Source organism: Cyanistes caeruleus, chromosome 19 (genome assembly GCF_971803275.1).
Source record: "Cyanistes caeruleus chromosome 19, bCyaCae1.hap1.1, whole genome shotgun sequence".
Lineage (NCBI taxonomy): Eukaryota > Metazoa > Chordata > Aves > Passeriformes > Paridae > Cyanistes > Cyanistes caeruleus.
In genome coordinates, this window is record NC_141719.1 from 10,974,958 (window position 1) to 10,989,796 (window position 14,839).

The 14,839-nt window shown below is 54.9% G+C and overlaps 1 protein-coding gene across 1 annotated transcript in view; it reads right to left on the reverse strand.

Annotated features, from left to right (window-relative positions):
• Positions 1-14,625, reverse strand: part of RNF213 (ring finger protein 213) — a 43,798-nt gene extending 29,173 nt beyond the window's left edge. Inside the window, exons 1-19 of the mRNA XM_086857760.1 lie at positions 14,520-14,625; positions 11,427-11,720; positions 10,698-11,021; positions 10,116-10,297; positions 9,292-9,450; positions 8,917-9,107; positions 8,531-8,811; positions 7,728-7,975; positions 6,953-7,141; positions 6,251-6,449; positions 5,594-5,649; positions 5,236-5,389; positions 4,625-4,771; positions 3,996-4,094; positions 3,183-3,305; positions 2,642-2,822; positions 1,948-2,121; positions 912-1,070; positions 2-621 (exon numbers count right to left, since the gene is read on the reverse strand). Coding sequence (XP_086713886.1) covers positions 2-621; positions 912-1,070; positions 1,948-2,121; positions 2,642-2,822; positions 3,183-3,305; positions 3,996-4,094; positions 4,625-4,771; positions 5,236-5,389; positions 5,594-5,649; positions 6,251-6,449; positions 6,953-7,141; positions 7,728-7,975; positions 8,531-8,811; positions 8,917-9,107; positions 9,292-9,450; positions 10,116-10,297; positions 10,698-11,021; positions 11,427-11,612 — 3,672 coding nt within the window. The 5' untranslated portion in view covers positions 11,613-11,720; positions 14,520-14,625. The remainder of the gene's footprint in view (position 1; positions 622-911; positions 1,071-1,947; positions 2,122-2,641; positions 2,823-3,182; positions 3,306-3,995; positions 4,095-4,624; positions 4,772-5,235; positions 5,390-5,593; positions 5,650-6,250; positions 6,450-6,952; positions 7,142-7,727; positions 7,976-8,530; positions 8,812-8,916; positions 9,108-9,291; positions 9,451-10,115; positions 10,298-10,697; positions 11,022-11,426; positions 11,721-14,519) is intronic.
• Positions 14,626-14,839: the final 214 nt, after the last annotated feature.

Here is a 14,839-nt window from a genome sequence, read left to right on the forward strand (position 1 = left end):
CTATGTGCAACAGGTTTTCCAGGATACTGAAGTCACCAGAGAGCCCCAAACTCTCTTTGACGTGGGCAATGATCTTGGCAGCATCAAAGGTTAAATGCATTTCATGGTACTGCTGGATCTGCTGGACTCGCTGGTCAATCCAGCCTCTGTCTTCTGCAGGCCAAAGCCCACAGATGATGTTCAGCTCTCCTCTGAGATCTTCAGGATGATTTGTGAATTCATGGAAAATTCTATCAACTGCAGAAAGCGTGAGATTTCCTGACCTGAGATCATCATACAGCATTGCATAGCTGTCAAAGCAAGGGCGGATCATGCTGTTCAAAACATCATCGAGGTCCAGCTCAGGAACAATCTCCTCCTCCTCCTCCTCATCCTCCTCCTCCTCCTCCTCCTCTGGACAGTCACACACATACTTCTCTCCTGCCTTCTGTGCTGCTTCCTCCCAGAACTGCTGGAAGATCAGGCTGTCCTTAAAAGAGTGCATTTTGTGGAGAAACTCTTTCATCTCTGGGCTCAGGTTGTAGAAGGTCAGCAGGGGTCTCTTTCCCATCACCACAACTTGATTCAGCCTTTTAGAGCGAAGATCTTCCGAGTGTTGGAACTGCACTTCACCTGCATCCACTGGAGACCAGAGACAGGTCAGAGGCAGATCAGGTGCTCAGCCTGGCTCCAGCTCACCTCACCCCATCCCCCAAGACACAAAATGCTGCCAGGCAGGCAGACCCCTCGAAGTGTGATTTGATGCACAAGCACTCACTTGATCCCCCCAGTGCTCTGGGGTTACTTTCCCCACCCCTCCTCACCCTCACTTCGGGGTTTAGAATCAAACCTGCTCACAAAGCCAAGAGATTTTCAAGGAAAATGCTCTTGTCTGGTGTTGCCACTTTCAGATTGCTCCCCCAGAACTCTACCTCTCACAGACTTCTGCACCTTCCTGCACATGCTCAGGAAGGTTCCTATTGCTTTTTTCTCTCTTCTGAGCTCTGTGACTTCTTCCTGCCTCAACTGCAGCAGTTCTCTCAGGCTTCTCTGGAGCAGCTCCTTCTCCTCACTTGGCCGTTGCTGGTGCTCTGAAAGAAAACTCAGCTGTAGCCACAAAGCAGCCACTTCCCACACCCTGCACCCCGAGTGACTCGGGCTGGGAACTGCAGAGCCACAAACCCCACAGTGACAACACAAACTGGAGCTGGGAGCTCCCTGCCCAGGCCAAGGGACAGCACTGCAAATCCCTGCAGCCCCTCCTGAGCACTCCTGACTCCTGCAGCCCCTCCTGAGCACCCCAAACCCCTGCAGCCCCTCCTGAGCACCCCAAACCCCTGCAGCCCCTCCTGAGCACCCCAAACTGCTGCAGCCCCTCCTGAGCACCCCAAACCCCTGCAGCCCCTCCTGAGCACTCCTGACCCCTGCAGCCCCTCCTGAGCACCCCAAACCCCTGCAGCCCCTCCTGAGCACTCCTGACCCCTGCAGCCCCTCCTGAGTACCCCAAACCCCTGCAGCCCCTCCTGAGCACCCCAAACCCCTGCAGCCCCTCCTGAGTACCCCAAACCCCTGCAGCCCCTCCTGAGCACCCCAAACCCCTGCAGCCCCTCCTGAGCACCCCAAACCCCTGCAGCCCCTCCTGAGCACCCCAAACCCCTGCAGCCCCTCCTGAGCACCCCAAACCCCTGCAGCCCCTCCTGAGCACTCCTGACTCCTGCAGCCCCTCCTGAGCACCCCAAACCCCTGCAGCCCCTCCTGAGCACCCCAAACCCCTGCAGCCCCTCCTGAGCACTCCTGACTCCTGCAGCCCCTCCTGAGCACCCCAAACTTCTGCAGCTCCTCCTGAGCACCCCAAACCCCTGCAGCCCCTCCTGAGCACCCCAAACCCCTGCAGTCCCTCCTGAGTGGGCCAGCATCGCCACAATGATGCTCCAAGCCAACCAGGCCCCCTTGGAACTCATCTCTTACTTCTCTCCCAAATGCCAATGAACTGCTCCGTGTGCTGGAAAACCTCCTCCAGGTGTTTGATGAGGATGTGGCCGCTGTGGATGTCATCGGTGACACTCGTAAGCACAGAGTCTGCTGTGGCCATGACAGCCCTTGCCTCGTCTGTCAGTTTGTCCAGAAGGCTTCTGTTTGTTCCTGTTCCAGGAACAAAGCACGTCACATCACCCAGAAAACAAAACCAGGCAGAACCAGGAACGTTTCCATGCCATGGCACAGAGCCCTTCCATTCCCTACTGAACCCCTACCCAAGAGCCTGGGGACTCACATCACCCCCAACCCCTCTCGCCTTTCTGAACAAAACCAGGACCTCAGGACAGCAATTGGGAAACTTTCCACGGAGAGCCCAGACCCAAACCCTGTGGGGAAAGCAAAAGCCATTTGGATCTGATCCCTTGGCCAGCTCTTTGGCACTTTTGTGCACCAATAACTTGTGAGAACTTCTCAGAGAAAGCAGTCATGGTCCACAAATGCTGAGGAAGCTGCAGTGGATGAGCACAAGAGGAACAGTGTCTCCCTCTTCCTTGGCCTCCCCTCTCCAAACCCAATCAGAGACTAAAACAAGAGCAGGACAATTTCTCTCTGCTGCTGTGTGCAGTGGCAGCAGTGAGGTAGGGAAAAGCTGCTCAGGGCTGCCTAAAACCAGCTACAGACCTACCATTAAAGCTGAAGATTTGTTTGATGTCAGGCCACGTGAGCAGGTGGTGCAGGATCTTATCAAAATCCTCCTCAGACTGGCCACTCCTGACTGGCCACGACTTCACCATGACAGCAGACACGAGCTGGCTGAACTGGCCCATGTTGTAGGCAGAGATCCTCTCCAGGAGATTGCTCTGCACCTGCCAGGGCACACAGAGAGGGCAGGGCTGTGTCAGACTTTGGGGTCCCGCTGTGTCTGTGCCCCAGAACTGGCACTGACACCGAGGAGCCGCCCCCAGTGCTGAGGTGTATTCCAAACCAGCCCTGTGACACCTGACAGCAGAGCTCATGGTGGAAACACATCACAAATATTCCTCACAGACCTCATCTCCTGATTTCTCACTGATGTATTTTCTGTGGTTGGCTTAACAAACAACCCCCAGCAACTCAAGCAAGATCCACCTCCCCTTCTGCCACAAAGCACATCCCTATGCAACAGAATTGCTGTGGAATTCCACTTTTCTCCCTCCTCCCTTCCCCTACCAGGGCAAACACAATACCTGGCAAGCTGCAGTCACAGCCTCTGTGGCACAGCTCTGGAAGCACCAGCTGATGGAGGAGTCCATCTCTGTGATTTTGCAGTACTGACAGCAGTACACCAAGATTTGGTTCACTGGAGGCTCCTGAAGGGCAAAAGGAAGATTTCTCATCAACTCACTCTCCTGGCAGCACGAAGCAGTGCTGCTATCAGGACAGTAAAAGGGACCTGAGCATCAGCCCATTTCTGAGGGCTTGGAAGAGAGATCAAACAAATAAATGCTTGGAAAATATTTTAATGATTTCCATCTAAAGTGTGTGATTACTTAATATTCACCTCTCCAAGCCAAGCTCACAGCAAAAATATTTGTTTCCTGATATCACCATGAAAATCAATGGCTTGAAGAAATGTGTAACTGCTGTAGAGAGGAGATGAGGAGATAGCCAGGCTCAGTTTGGGAGGGTTTTACACATGTGGGAGCGCACCTGGGAGCATGAACAGCAGCATTTCTGCACAAGGAATGAAAAGAGAAGCACCAGCTTGGCTTCTCTGAGCCCTTGGGGATTCACCTTGCTGGTTCTTAAAACTACCAAGGTGACAATTGCTCAGAGCAGGGATTTCCTCTGAAGCAGCAGGACCTGTGCCAGGCCAGTGCCAGCGAGTCTGCAGCGTGGGCCACTGTCATGGCCATTGTTGAGCCTCCAGAGCCTGCTTCACAGGCAATGGCAATTGTTATGGCCAAAGCCACCGTGTTTGCCCGTGCTCCTGCTCCAAGCACAGCCCAAGTCACTCCAGCTGCTCTGGGGCACCAGGCAAAGCCTGGACTCTCCCTTACCTGCTGGATTCTTCTCTTCAGATCTGCAAGTAAAGTGCTCCTCCACGTCTGGGTGAACTGCTCGTCTGGAAAGCTGAGAGTCACAAACTTATTCCAGGCCTGCAGGGGACAAGCAAACAAACCCAAACCACTGAGTGCTGAGATTTAACAGAGAAGGAAATGAAAAGAACAGTGTAAAAGAGATGCCCCAGAGAGTCTGCAACCCTTCCAGATGTTTCCATCCTGAGGAAAAGGAACACTCCCAGAGCTGCAAAAGGCAGCCCTTCAGCCCAGACTGGCAGGGGCTGCTCTGAGCTTTGCCTGCTGAAGGTCTGAGGACACACTGGGAGCAAACCAACAGCAGCAAGGGGCAGCTCCTCACCCCAGCAATGCCTTTAGGAACAGCCAAGGGAGAGCAGAGCTGAGCTGAGCTGAGCTGAGCTGAGCTGAGCTGAGCTGAGCTGAGCTGAGCTGAGCAGCAGCAATCCCAGCCCTTTGCTTCCCAGCCCAGGAGTGTTTCAAACACTGCCCAGCCCCATTCCACTCCTTACCCAGCCACAGCTCCAGAGCCCAGAAAAGAGACAGGAGTCTCCAGACCCTGGCTAAGCAGTAAAATCTCTTTTTATTGACATTATCAGAAGATGACAAACCCGAAGTTCAGAGTAGAAAGAGAAGGTGACGTGGTCCAGGTACTCCTTCAGTAACTTCTGTTTTAAAGCATTTCTGAACCAGGTTCGAGTGTCCCTCAGAGCTCCACTGAGCAACTCTGCCAATTCCTGCACAGCATCCCCTGGAACCTGCCCCACGCACAGGGGAAGACAGAAATACACACACAGTTCAAGCAGGACAGCAACAAACAACTGATTTCAATCAGAATTTCTAAACAGAAGGCCCAAACACATCCAGAACACACAGGTGCTCCCAACAGAGCCAGCACTGCCTGAATAAAGGGCAGACAGAGGCTGGCAAAGTGCAGTGCTTACAGGCAGCTTGTGCTTGTTCCAGGAAGGAAAGACAACAAATGTTTAAGGGCAAACAAAATCAGACTTAAAGCAAAGCTTATCACAGCAAACCTGAGCATCTGACCTTAATTTCAGCAAGAACCAAACTCATTAGGTGATTCCACAACCCTCTGAAAGTACCACAGTCTTGCTTAGAGTGTGAAGTTCTTCAGATTGAGGCTGGATCTGAACTAAACCCAGCCTGTTGTACCACACTTGTGACATTCCTTGCACCAAGCCAGGAGTTCCTCACTACTCACTGCTGGGGGCCGAAGCTGGGCAACCTTGGCAATCAGGATGGCAGCAGTGGCAGGGATCAGGAACAGATCCACCTTCCTGGTGGCCTTGCAGAGCTTCTCGTGCAGCCTGAGGCAGCAGGACAAGCAGCACTGCCAAGAACGAGCTCCCAGGGCTCTGCAGCAACACAGAGGGAGAATTCATCTTCTGCTCCCAGGAAAAATAAAAATTAAAAACAAAGTAAAAACCCCTCCAAAGCTGCCTCCCTCAGATGGATTTAAAGAATGGGACAGAACTCCAGAGTTCTTTTCTCCACAGATTTCCAGGCACACAAGCAGGACCCCAGCAGACAATGCTCTCCCAAAGGTGCCCTGCACTCACCTGCCTGGGGGCTCATCCAAGGCACACAGCACTGTGTTCAGAAGCTTCTCTACCACCTGAGAACAGGAAGACAAAAATATGAAACCGTGGAAGAAATTTTACAGTTTGATTTCTGATTAGCTGGGGAAGAGGGAACTCGCTATTTTCTTTTGCATCTTCTCCAAAGTTTTTATAAATAAACTGTAAAATAGCACAACTTATTTAGTGCATGTCAGAGCCAACACCTGGGCAGCTTTTATCTGCACAAACCCAACCTGTACTTCTAACAATTTGGGGGTTTCAAATCTATTATTAGTTTTCACAACTGCAGAAAAATCTCCCAAACCAGCAGCCCCTTGCCCAACTCTCCTGTGTGAAAAAAGCAGTTTCAGGTACACATCTGAGGGTTAAAACATTTCCCATCACTAACCAAGAGCAAATCCTGCTGAGAACAGCCTCCTGTCATCAATGCCAACACCACTCCTTGCTGCAGATGCACCCCCAGCTCTCCCCCGAGGAGCCTCTGACTTCAGAGATGTTATTTTTGCTTTTAGCTAGGTTTGAAGCTCTCTGTGACCTGCTGCCAGCCCCAACCCCCTCAGTGATGGTCAGTTCTCCCAAAGGACACCCAGGAGCCCAGTTTGAGCCTTCATCCCAGAGCTGGGTGAGGAGACAAACCTCAGCGTTACCCCACAGAATGTCGGTGTCCTCCAGTCTGTACAAAACACCCTGGAGAGTGACCAGCAAGTCACTGCAGAAGTCCTTTATGAACTCAGGCAGGTTCCCCAGGGGCAGCACACTGAGCCAGGACTTGACCAGAGTCCCATCAAATTCCATCAAGAACTTCTTTTCTCTCATTCGTTCCAGCAGGGTCGCTCTGGAGGGGAGACAAACCAAAACCTTCAGGATTCCAAGGAACAAAGGGCCGTGAGCAGCCCACAGAGGAGTCTCCTCCTCCTTCCTGTGCCTTTGTCACTGCAGCTGGGGATCAGTGGGAGTCCCCAGGGCCCGGGGGTGGCACAGCAGAGCCAAAGCACTGAGCACAAACAGGGAAAAGAAACTCCAGGTCTCGCTCAGACTCCACACAACAGCAGCTCCCTGGCTGGCAGAGGCAGGGGGTTGTGTTTGAGCGGTCACACAGTGCCCTCTGCTACACTCAGTGACCTCTGAGCCACCAGTGTGGCTGTGCCCAGGCACCCCAGACATCCTCCCTCAACATGAGACATTTCATACTCTTTAAAACAAGGGAGGGAAAAACAATCAAACAAAAAACCCCCACAAAAACCACAAAGCAGAAGAAACAAAGGGATGAAGTGAGGTGATCACCCCCAGCTACAGCACCAGGGCACTGGGTGTGACTGGGAGCTCTGCAGAACTCACTTGTCTCGCTTCCTCCTGGTTTCAGCAAACGGGAGCCCTTCCAGCCCTGCCCAGACATCCTCCTCCAGCAGCTCGTGCTCCTGCTGCAGGGGAGCACCAAAGGAATGCAGAAGGGGAAGGATCCACACCCACTGGTCTACATCACGTTCAATGCACCTCTGGCACAAGTTTGTCAGGTCAACCTTCAAGCTAAACAAAAAAATAATCCAAAACAAACACACCTGAGTGAAAGAACCCTGGAGGTGTGGGAGGCTACATCTCAATCTCCCTGCTGTACCTTCAGAAAACCTCTGGTCATTGTTTTAGCTCCATCTGCTCTTCATGGCAGAGTGCAGCTGTGCAGGTTTAGGGCCCAGAGCTGCAATGTTCCTGAATCTCTCTGCACAGACCCTGCTGCTGGAGCACTGGCAAGACCCAATCCTTTATCTATGGTCTCCCCATGAGCCCCCAGCCCTGTGACACCCAGAGAAGGGCTCCAGAAAGAAATGCAATGGCTGCAGCTGTGTGAGGGAGGAGCTCCAAACCCAGAGCCAGCCAAGCAGTCAGATCACAACCTGCTAAACAGGGGGAAAACCAACCAAAACGTGTGGAATGGTGCAGTGCAGCCTGGATGTTAGAGGCAGGAGGCTGGAACTGAGACCTCCACAGATACCTTCAAATGTAACTTTTTCCCAGGTTCTCTGGCAGCAGAGAGCTGGGCTCCTGTTGTTTTATCAGAGGCTGCTACACCCGAGCAGCCCAGCCCGCTCAGTCAGAGGGCACATGGAGCACTTACTTGGTAACTCCTGCAAAAGCCTGTTTGATGTCCTGAATCTCATCCTGTGCATCTTGATCCAAGCACAAGAGGCTGCACAGGTCAGCCAGGTCAGCCTTCAGTGCTGGGAGTGAACGGTCCTCAACTACGGTGAGAATGGTGAGCCCCAGAGCCAGCCTGCTCTGCATGGCTCTGCCCTCCGGAGCTGCCTCTGCTGCAAGGAAAGGCACAGCCATCTTCTTCATGTGTTTCAGCAGCAAATCGTTCACCTGGGACAAAGAAGGGAACAAACAAACCACTCACAACATCACCCTTGCCCTCTGAAGCCTGGATGTCCTCTCCCAGTTCCAGCGAGGCCACAGAACAGGAAGGAGCAGCCCAGACAAACAAAAAAGACAAATTGGCATTTCTGACACATTTCCTAATTATGTCAAGTAAGCAATTGTGGATTCCAGAAGCCCTGCTGGCACCACTGCTTACAACAGGATCAGGAGCTTCTCCCAAGGAGCAGGTTTGGAGCAGGAGATGAGAGCAGAGAGGTTGTTGGTGGCAGAACAACTGGCAGCAAAACTTCAACATCCAGACACAAAACCCACTCAATTACAAAGGCAGCTCTGCTGCTGACCCACGGGGGTCTCAGAGCCACAGCAAGGTGCACAGGCTGACTGCAGCCCCCAAGGCAGTCACCCCAGAAGGATCCCCCCTGCTTCTGAACCTGAACTTTGACTGGAAAACCAAAATTAACCCAGCAAGGCCGACAGCAAAATTAAAGTTTGGCTTCAGGAACAGAATGTTTTTTGTCTCTGTGCAAGGGAAGGGATTACCTGCTCTGTGCTGAAGTTTAACTCTATCCATGACATTGCCTTGCCATCAAACACCCTCTGGGCTACTGCAACATAATGGAACTGCTTCAGCTGCCAGAAGAAGTTCCTCAGGTTGTCAGGACTCCAGCTCCCAAGAATGCTGAAGATACTTTCTAACATAACATTGGCAGCTATTTTCTTCCCTTCCACCACTTCCTTGTTTTTATCACCAGTGAGAATCTGCAAAACGTTTTTGAACCTGGAAGGTTTTGCACACACGATGTCATCGTACTGGTGCCACTCTGGAACAGCAAGACAGGGAGAACAGGAAAACAACATTGCAGGAGTGCTGGGCCACAGGACAGCAGGGACCCCCCCAGGGTGCAGGTCCAGCCAGCACAGCTCACCTCCATTGTTGAGCAAAGTCTTTTTTATCAATAAGCAGCGATTGACGTGATTGGATTGTGGAGTCTTGTAAATGAACTCATACTCGCCCTTCCCACAGGTCACCCAGTACTTGTAGGGAATGTATTTATCCACGATTTCCTTGGTGAGAGTTACAGCACCTTCGATCAGGTACCCATGCTCTCCCAGATGCCTTGGAAACACAAACACAGCAAAGGCAGGCAGAGGACACGTTAGCTGAACTACAGACCTCCTTCTCCACTCATTGCTCCATTTTTGAGAGGAATGGTGACTGTTCTTTCTCAAGCACATGTCAGAACAGTTCTCTGCAGCGTGAAACCCCCCTGGCACAGGGACCCCGAGCAGGGAGCACTCACCGGGTGCAGTTCAGCTCACAGATATTGTCCTTCCAGTTGGCGTAGGGAGGAATGTCCTGAGCCCTGATGAACACTTTGTGGGTGTCGGGGTTGAGCTGGAAGTCTTTGGATAATATTGCATGGAAATACACTGTAACACCCCCATTGCGGCTCACAGAACTGCAGGGAAGGATGGGAGGGGAAACAGAAAGGATTCTATTGAGGTTTTATAATAGAATCACTGAAAACCTCAAATCAGACTTGAGCCATCCCCTCTGAGTGGCTGCAAGACCCACAAACTCTGTCAGCAGTTCACTCAGACTGGTGTTTGAGCAGGCCCAGGGCAAAGCCCAGGCTTGTTTTCCTGAAAGGAAAAATGGGCTCCTAAAGGCAGCCAGAGATGCTCTGGCCCAGCAGTTACCTGGAATGGCTACACTTTCAACCCCTTCCACCTCATACACATTAAGGAAATGCACATCAAAATAATAATAAGCACATCAAAACATCAATAAGCACATCAAAACAGCTCTTCTCAGTACTCACCTAAAGCACAGTGTGTGTGAGGAACATGCTGCTCATAAGAGCAAGAAATAAAAGAATAATCTCTTTTTTATCCATCAGATGCTCAAGCAGGTTCAAACACATCACTCAGGACATCACCTGTGCTGCAGCTCCCATTCCACACTGGTTCTGTTGTGCTGGTTCAGCTCAGTTCCCAAACAATTCCACTCCCACATGCCCAAGGCACTACTGACCCAAACCAGCACCCAGTCTGGAGTCCTGAGTCCTGCTCACAGCAGCTCCTGTTGGTGAGCAATGCTGGGGAGCAGCAGGGCTGTTCTCACCTTTCTTTAATCTTTTCCACAGGTTTCTGGTTCTTTTGCTCCTTTTTGTTCTTGGGGCTGTCTGCTGCAGCCACAGCACCCTCCCTTCTGGCAGCCTCAGCTCCTTGGCTGGGACTTGTCCTCTCACTCACTTTAGGCATTTTCTCACTCGGAGTCTGATTCTTCTCTTTTGTGTTTGCATTCTGCAGCAGGGAGACAAACAATGAAACAGGAGACCCTGGAAGCACAACATCTCCTCCTGGTGCACCACCAGCTCCATCCTCCTGGAAATACTGATCCCTCACCGAGGGCAGCCCCTGGTTAAGGAAAACACGATGGAAGAGGAGCCCAACCCAAACACACTGCTGAGCAGCCAGGTCAGTGAGCCCCAGGTCCCAGAGGATGGGGTACAAAGGAAGTGAAAGAGAACACACAGGAACTTCCAGCTCACCAGGCCTGTGGATGAACACAGCAATACCTGAAAAGCCAAAATCCCCTCATTCAAGGGGATTCTCCATGCTCCACATCCCCCCTGGCCCCTTCTCCGTGCTCCACATCCCCCCTGGCCCCTTCTCCGTGCCCCAGGGTGGTTCCAGCCCCCACCTTGTGCCCTGGGCCAGCCCCACTGGCTGTGCTGCTCTGCTCTGCAGGGCTCAGCCCCTCTGCTTTTTGGCTGCCACCTTCCTTCCCCAGGTGTGCCACATCCCTGTCGCGTTCAGGTGAGTTTGCAGTGGCCTCAGGAAGTCCATCAGCACCCGGCTTTGCTCCCTCAGCACCGGGGGTTTGGATTTCTGGAGGGATTTCTTGAGGAACACCAGATGTGTCAGGCAGCTCTGTGGTTTGAACTGGTGCTGTGCTTTGAGGAGGCAGAGAGTTCTCTTCCCCGGAGATGGACGCATTTCTCTTTGTTTTACTCTTCTTCCTTTTCTATTAAAGAAAGAGAAACAAAGACCACGATGTCTGTTTATTCATTGCCAAAGGGAAACTCTCTGTCACCTCCTCCATTGCAGCAAGTGACATCCTCCTGCTACGGGGGTAACAGAAAACCATCAGGAAGGGGGGAGACAAGACCAGCCAGTGAAAAGCAAATAACTCTCGAGAGCCACTGTAGTTTAACACTCCAGACCTGCTCAGAGCAGCGCTGCAGTGGCTAAGCTGACCTGTGTAATTTGTGGTTTCCCCCGAGCACAGCTCAGCAAACACAGCCAGCTCTCCTGGAGGAGGCTGGGCAGCAGCTCCCTGACCTGGCCAGAGGGATGTGGGGGATGCAGCCCTGGCTCCTCACTTCCCACCAGGTCACAGCTGCCCCCCAGCACCCAGCAGCAGCCTCACCTTCCTCACAGGAGCCACCTCAGCAGGGTCACCAGCCCCGTGCTCTGTGCTGTCCTCTGCAGCTGTGACATTCTCCAGCAGCCAGGATCCCTCTTCCTCCCCCTGTATCCCAGCAGAGGAGGGGGATCCAGCAGCACTGCCAGCTGTGGTGGCTGAGGTGCTGGGCAGAGCTCCTGCTCTGTCCATCAGCAACTCGCCCTCTGTCTCCTTTGTTTCAGTGGTGGAACAAGGCCCAGCAGCTTCTCCCTTCACCTCTTCCTCTGCATCAGGGGCTGCAGGGAGCTGCACTTCTCTCTGCAATGGAGGGAAATTAATTGTTAACCTGGAAACTCGCCCCCCGGTGGGGTCACAGGATGGTTTGGGTTGGAAGGGACATTAAAGCTCATCTTCCACCCCTGCCACAGGAAGGGGCACCTTGCACTGGTCACTCCAAGCCCCTGGATGGGGGAGAGAATCAGAAAAAAAGGCAAAACTTATGGTTGAGATAAAAACAGTCTCATAGGACAGAAAAAGAAAGGAGATAATGACGAGAGCATATCCAAAGGCAGTGATGCACAGGGTGGTTGCTCACCAGCCACTGAGCAATGCCCAGCCAGCCCCTGAGCAGTGGCCGTCAGCCCTCGGCCAAACCCCCCCAGGGTTTCTTTCCTTCAGCACGATGCCCTGTGCTCTGGAACATCCCTCTGGGCACGGGGACAGCTCTGCTGCCTCTGCCCCCTCCCAGCTCCTGAGGAGTCCTTGGCTCAGTGTAAGCACTGCCCTGCAGCAGCTGAGCCATCAGGCTCTTATCAACAGGAGTCTCATCCTGAATCCAAACACAGCTCTGAACCAGCTCCTGGGAACAACAAACTGTCCCAGCCAGGGGCAGGACACCAACACACAGGAGCTGTTCCCTGTTCAGCTCCCACCACTCTCCCTGCACAGCCCCCTGCCCTCCCCAAGGCCCTGCCAGCTGCAGAATAATTAAGGAACCACAGCACCAAGGTACAGCTCCATCCCTGGCCCTCCTGCAGACACAAATGCAGCAGCAGTGCTGGCAACCAGCTGCCTGTGCCAGTAGCCCAGGATAAGCCGTGACAGGACAATGGCACGTCCCAGCTGGCACAGCTCTGGGCTGGCACTGTGACTGCTCCCACTCAGCTGAAGCCTTTCCAGGAAGGCAGAGGAAACTCCCTTTTTATCTTCACAATGTTTCAAAAGCCTGTGGAAGGGCAGCTTTGGGCACAGGCAAGCAGCAGAGCAGATACCTCCTCGTGCAGTGCTTTGACAGGTTCCTCCTCTGCCTCTACCCCAGTTCTGAGAGCAACAGCTCTGAACATCAGCTGCTTTGGATGTTCTTCCTACAGCATTTCCGAGCTGGAGATGCCACGTTTGTTACCCTGCCATGCTGGAGTGCAGAAGCATTTGCTAAGAACTGACCCTGGCAGGCCTGCAGCAGCTGGATTCTGATTTACTGTGTTTTTCTAGGACCCCACTTCTCTCTGTCAGCGAACCAAAAGCCATTCTGGTGGCCCAGGTCATTTGGTTCTAAACAAGTAAAGGATTAGGAAAGATTTCCCCAGCATAACCGTGCTGTGTACTTGGTTCTGTCTCTGTTCAGGGAGGCAGAATTAGTGTGCTGCCAAACACAATGCAGGGCAAGTTCTAAATGGAACAAGTTGTAAATCGGAGATTCTGTGTGAAGAAGGACTCAAGCAGTGTTTTACCAGAATTGCTTCATTGGCAAAACAGAAACCAGTTCAGCCCTGGAGACCCGAGTGCAGAGACCGTGTGTAGGATGTGTCACCAAGCGCATCACTTCTGCCTCCCCACAGCCACCGCACAGCGATGAAAACTCGCTCTGGCCAGGAATGCCAGGGGAGGCTGAGATGAGGGACTGGGAGGGGAGTTTGGGAGGAGAGCGGTGTGGCCAGCCCTGGGCAGGGCAGGGCAGGGCAGGGCAGGGCAGGGCTGAGCAGGGCTGGGCAGGGCTGGGCAGGGCTGGGCAGGGCTGGGCAGGGCTGGGCAGGGCAGGGCTGAGCAGGGCTGGGCTGGGCAGGGCTGGGCAGGGCAGGGCAGAGCCCCACGGGTGGCAGCCCCAGGTCAGTGTCTGTGCAGCCCCAGGTCAGTGTCTGTGCAGCCCCAGGTCACTGTGCAGTCCCAGGTCACTGTGCAGCCCCAGGTCAGTGCACAGCCCTCCCAGCCGAGCCCTGGTGCCCAGCGTGGCCGCACAGGGACGGGGCAGAGACACAAACACTGACACATGGCGAGGCACCGGAGCCGTGTCACGTCCCCCCTGCCCTGCGACAGCCGAGAGCGGGGCTGGGAGCGCGGGGGAACCGCAGCGTTTAACGGCAAATAAACACAAGCGGCCGCTCCCGCCGCGCTGAGGGCCCGCGCTCGCAGGGAGGGCCCGGCTCCCCTTCCCGAGCCGTGCCCGGCTGTTCCGCCGGGCTGGGCCGCGGCCCGGAGCTTTGTTCCCCCGCCGGGACCAGGGCCGGGCCGTGGGCGGGAGCGGGGCTCGAACCCGCGCCATCACAAAGGGTCACTGCCGGACCCGGCCCGCCCGGGGCGGAGCTGACCCGGGGCGGGGCCTGTATGCAAATGAGCCACTCTCGCTCCCCGCGGATTGGCAGCTCTCCGCCCCTTCGGGCGATATGCAAATGAGCAGTGTGGGTGGACCAATAGAGTGGCGAAGCGGCGGCCGTATGCAAATGAATCCGTTATGTGATGTGAGGGGCGGGGCCAGCGCGGTCCCGGGGGTCGCCGGGAGGGCCCGGGGGGGGCCCGGGGGACAGCGGGGGGACACCGGGGGGACAGCGGGGGGACAGCGGGGAGAACCGAGGGGACACACGGGCCAGGGGCGTCCCGGGTGAACGGGGAGGAGATGGGAGTGCCCGGGGACGCAGGGAGGACTCGGAGCGGATCGGGGATCAGGGCGCACCGGGGAAATCGGGGAGCACCGAGGCGCTTCGGGGGCACCGGGAGGATACAGCGGGAGCCGGAGCCCGCAGCCCCGCCTGCCCCGGTGCCGTGGCTGTTCCCGCCCCCACCGGAGCTCCCCAGGCCCGGGACCCCGTCGCGCCTCTCGGCGGCCCCGGCAGCGCGACTCACCGAGTGACCGGGCACCGGCAGCTGCAGAGCCCGCCCGTCCTCCGGCTCCGCCGATCGCTGCCCAGACAAGTTTCGTTTCTCCAGCGAGCCGCCAACTTTCGTTTTTCTTGTCACGGTCCCCGCCCAGCCCCGGGCCGCCCCGGCCAATCCCGGTCCCGGCCACCGCCCGCGGGCGGCTCCGGACGGGTCCCGCCCCGTCCGGCCCCATGCACCGAGCATCTCTCGGGGCTCTCCCCCGGTACCCCCGAGCATCCCCCCCACAAAGGCCCGGGGCAGGCAGCAGCAGTGGGGAGCGCGGCTGTGCTGCAGGAGAGCGCATT